General features: G+C 40.5%; 1 protein-coding gene across 1 annotated transcript; it reads right to left on the reverse strand.

Annotated features, from left to right (window-relative positions):
* Positions 1–1,931: 1,931 nt before the first annotated feature.
* On the reverse strand, positions 1,932–3,186 carry LOC119533014 (endogenous retrovirus group K member 18 Env polyprotein-like). Its single transcript, XM_037835191.1, has 2 exons — positions 2,047–3,186; positions 1,932–1,967 (listed from the first exon to the last, which is right to left on the reverse strand). Exons 1-2 carry the CDS (start codon positions 3,184–3,186, stop codon positions 1,932–1,934), a joined length of 1,176 nt encoding a protein of 391 aa, XP_037691119.1.
* Between the last annotated feature and the right edge of the window lie 496 nt (positions 3,187–3,682).

The raw sequence follows: 3,682 nt of genomic DNA on the forward strand, positions 1-3,682 counted from the left end.
TTGGGGGGGGGGGGTCCTGTCCTATGTTGAGGTGGAGGGTGATGAATTTATTTGCACAATTGGGCTTAAAGAGGTAAAGTCCACATTGAAGCAACAAAAGAGATTCTCTGGAGGTGACTCCTAGGCATAATTATAGGTGGCTTAACCTCCCCTTTACAACCATAGGTTTCACAAGAGCAAGCCTCAAGATTGAGAGCTTGCCTTATAAAGCAGAGGGTTCCTGATTTCACACAGCATATGTTCTGTCCATGGTAATCAATTAATATCTCATGTTGTATCACTTATCATCATTTGTCCCTAGTATTTGTGTGGAAATAGTAAGGTATTCCTATTAATTATAGTCCCTAGTATGCAATAGGTAGATTTTTCCCTTATACAACTCTGTTGTCAACTCTCTGTACCACTGTCCTACCTTAGAAGTATATCATACAAGAACCTATTGATATTTGTAGTACTGATCTCCACTAATTTTGAGACCATCATTCTCCATCTCCATTCTATTAAAGAGAAAATATTCCCTTTCTCTGGGTCCTTTCATCCTTCTTCCCACTCCTCTCTCTTCAAAATTTACTTCAGAATTCAGGATTTTGCAAAAGAAAAAAAAAGCAAGGAAAAATATGCCTCCTGATATTTACAGTTTTTCTTTTTAATGAAAATATCCATGCATGAAATAAGGCAGAGCGAGGGCTCTGGACAGCTTTCTCAAACAGGGAAAATAAAATACCATTAGAACAATGTAGAAATGAATTTCTGAACAAATGGCCATGCAACAATTATGCCTAGTAAATCTTTGTGTTCAAAGTAAATTTACATCCAAATGCCCATTACAAGGTGTATTAATTGGGGTTCTCTAGGGAAACAGAATCAATGAGAGGTGTTATAGCTGACAGGGTGGTGCAGGAATGAAACACGGACACAAAATATAAAGTTCTGGGAGCAGGGGACTCAGAGCCTTGAAGACAAAGAGTACCTCCACTTGCTTCACATCATATTTATTGGCTTCATCTTATCACAGAAAATAGGGGAGTTAGTAACAGGCCAGAGAAGGCAGGATAAAGAAGTTAGTAAGATAGGGAAGTCAGGGACAGGCTACGCCTCTTGTAGCAACAATGCGGGTGCTGCCCTGGACAGTGTTCTGTCTGGGCAGGATTTGATGTTCCACACCCCGAGCACGTCAAGGACGCACTCCCAGCTCAGGCTATTTTCCCACATATCCTCCTTTTTTTTTTTTTTTTTTTTTTTTTTATTTTGGCTGTTGGCCAGATCTCTGTTTATTACTTGGGCTCCTATCTGAACCAGGAGTGGGAAACAAAGTAGCCACAGGGGCAGGAGACCTCCCTTAAAAGGGGTGATGGTTCAGACCCCTGCGAAGCTGGGGGTGTGAGGTTCTGTGCCCCACCTCTGTTGGCCCCCAAGTTTTCTCCTGATGGCCCCTCTGCGACTGTGCCTATCTTAGGGTGTTCCTCCCTGAGGAATCTTACCTGTCTCTGGCTAACCAGCCATCCTCTGGGGCCAAGCAGGGTGATGTAAGGGAGGGGCAATGCCCCCCAAGAGGGTCAGTTCTGTCTCCTTGACAGCCTATGCCCCCGTGGCCTCCACGCCTAGCAATGGTTTGGACCCAGGCAGCCAAAGCAAAAAGAAGGGAAAACTGAGCGAACTGTTTTCTTTTGCATTGCCAATGTTTATATCTTGTTGCATAATTGAAGGAACAATTTAGGTGCAGGACAGTAGTAGAACTTTGTCGTCATGGTCCCAAGACACATATCTTTACAAGGTGTACCTGCACAGCTTTCCATGCAGGCATGTGGCTTAGCTTTCCAAGCCACTACCTCAGATATGACCTAAGTAACATGGAAGACTCGGTTTCCCATATGTCCCCCTCTTTTGCTTCTTCAATGCTGACAAGATGGACCAAGCAGCTTCTTTCTGCTTTAGGTCTGAGAGGGTTTTTCTTGTGCATCTAAGGACTAAACAAAGACACAACAAGATTAATAAGATTATGAAAATGCTACCTAGGAACCCACCACCGAGGGATTTAACCCATACCATAGGATTTAATCGTTCAAGGCCATCAGCAATGCCTTGCATAGTTTCTGATTTTGAAAGGATATTGAAATTTGCATTTTGTATATCATCCACAGTTTCCTGCAATTTTAAAATGTCTAGTGTAAGATTATTATAATGTCCAAGTAGATGTTTTTTAACTTTATTCCAATTAAAAAGTGTGTGATTATATTCATGAGGAGTGACAAAAAATGTTGATGTATTCCAGTCACACTTTAACTTAAATTGATACCGCAAGTTTTCCACCTCCTCTCCTAAAAGGAGAACGGCATTTTCTAAGTCCACAAGGCAGGCATTAACCTCCTTATCAATTTGCAACTGCTCACCCCAAGCTTTGCTTGCATTCTTATGCCATTCTTGAACAAATTCTGTGGTTTGAATAGATTGATGTAATGCAGTCCCTGCGACAGTGGCTGTTGTTGTAATAGCTATTAAACCAATAAGAATAGCTATTAATGATCCAAGAAATCTTTTTGTTCTTTTGTATACTTTTTCTAAAATTTTCAGTAACATATGCATATCAGGTGATGATTCCCAAGGTCTGCGCTGTGAAACAGGGAGCCATAGACCTTTTCGTTGTCTGAGAATTAGGATAGTAATATTAGTAGAAGCTCTAATATTAGTTAAACACATATATAATGAACAACTTCTATTTTCTATACAACTAACTTCTTTAGTAGTAGTATTAATGGTTAGGTTTCCTATCCAAAACACATAAGGATCTCTAACATAGGCTTGTATTCCAAAAGTATCTATCTTTGTAAATTTTAGAGTATATTTAGTCTTATCCGTATAATTTTCATCCCATCGGGAGATGTTATGTAAACTAATGGGGAGCCTCCAAAGCGTATCTTGAATGCAGGAATTATTTAAAGTAGGTCTCGGTGGGGACCAGCCAACACCGTGCCAAATGATAGGATATTTAGCCTGGGTTTGAATACTAACAGAGTGGTTATAGTTACGGACCTTCCACCTCAACTTCTTGTGAGCAGAGCAATTTGCATTGGTACAATTCTGAACTGCATACCCCTTAGGGGACCAGTCAGTTACAGTTCCATAGGAACCATTCTGCACCAACACTCTACTAGTTGCTCTACAATCATCCCAATGTACCCTTTGCATTTCTGGCAACCAATATCGTGGTATGTGACAAATAGACCATTGGGGAACATGATCAGTAATAGTAATATTTTCATTATAGGCAAAACTATATCCAGATATTAAAAATAAGGATGACTTTAAAATATTATTTTGTTTGGGTATGATCGATAACCATGCCTGCCAGGTTAAGGTTAAACACCATTCACCCTGACCTACACACAAAGGTAAATGCGTGAAAGCCAATGATTGAGAATAATTTTTTCCTTCATCCTCAGGAAACTGGGGAAGTCTTTCATCAATTGGAGGAGGCAACCAAGTACAATTGCTAAAATATATGGTGAGGGAGGGATGATCCCACTCTACAGGTTGTAGCAACAGGGGATTAGAAATGTAAACCCAATAGGTATAATTTCTAGAATAAGCACATGCCGGAGATATACTCACAGCAAAGGCAATAAGAGCTAACATTGCTGCCATCAGGTTAGGACCTGTCATAGGCAACTGAGCTTGTTGGACT

Source organism: Choloepus didactylus, chromosome 4 (genome assembly GCF_015220235.1).
Source record: "Choloepus didactylus isolate mChoDid1 chromosome 4, mChoDid1.pri, whole genome shotgun sequence".
Taxonomy (NCBI): Eukaryota; Metazoa; Chordata; class Mammalia; order Pilosa; family Megalonychidae; genus Choloepus; species Choloepus didactylus.

Coding starts and splice junctions, on each gene's coding strand:
- LOC119533014 (XM_037835191.1), bottom strand. CDS start 3,186: ATGCAAAGGGTACATTGGGATGATTGTAGAGCAACTAGTAGAGTGTTG. Junction 1,968..2,046: donor TTGAACGATTAAATCCTATG/GTATGGGTTAAA, acceptor GTCTTTGTTTAG/TCCTTAGATGCACAAGAAAA.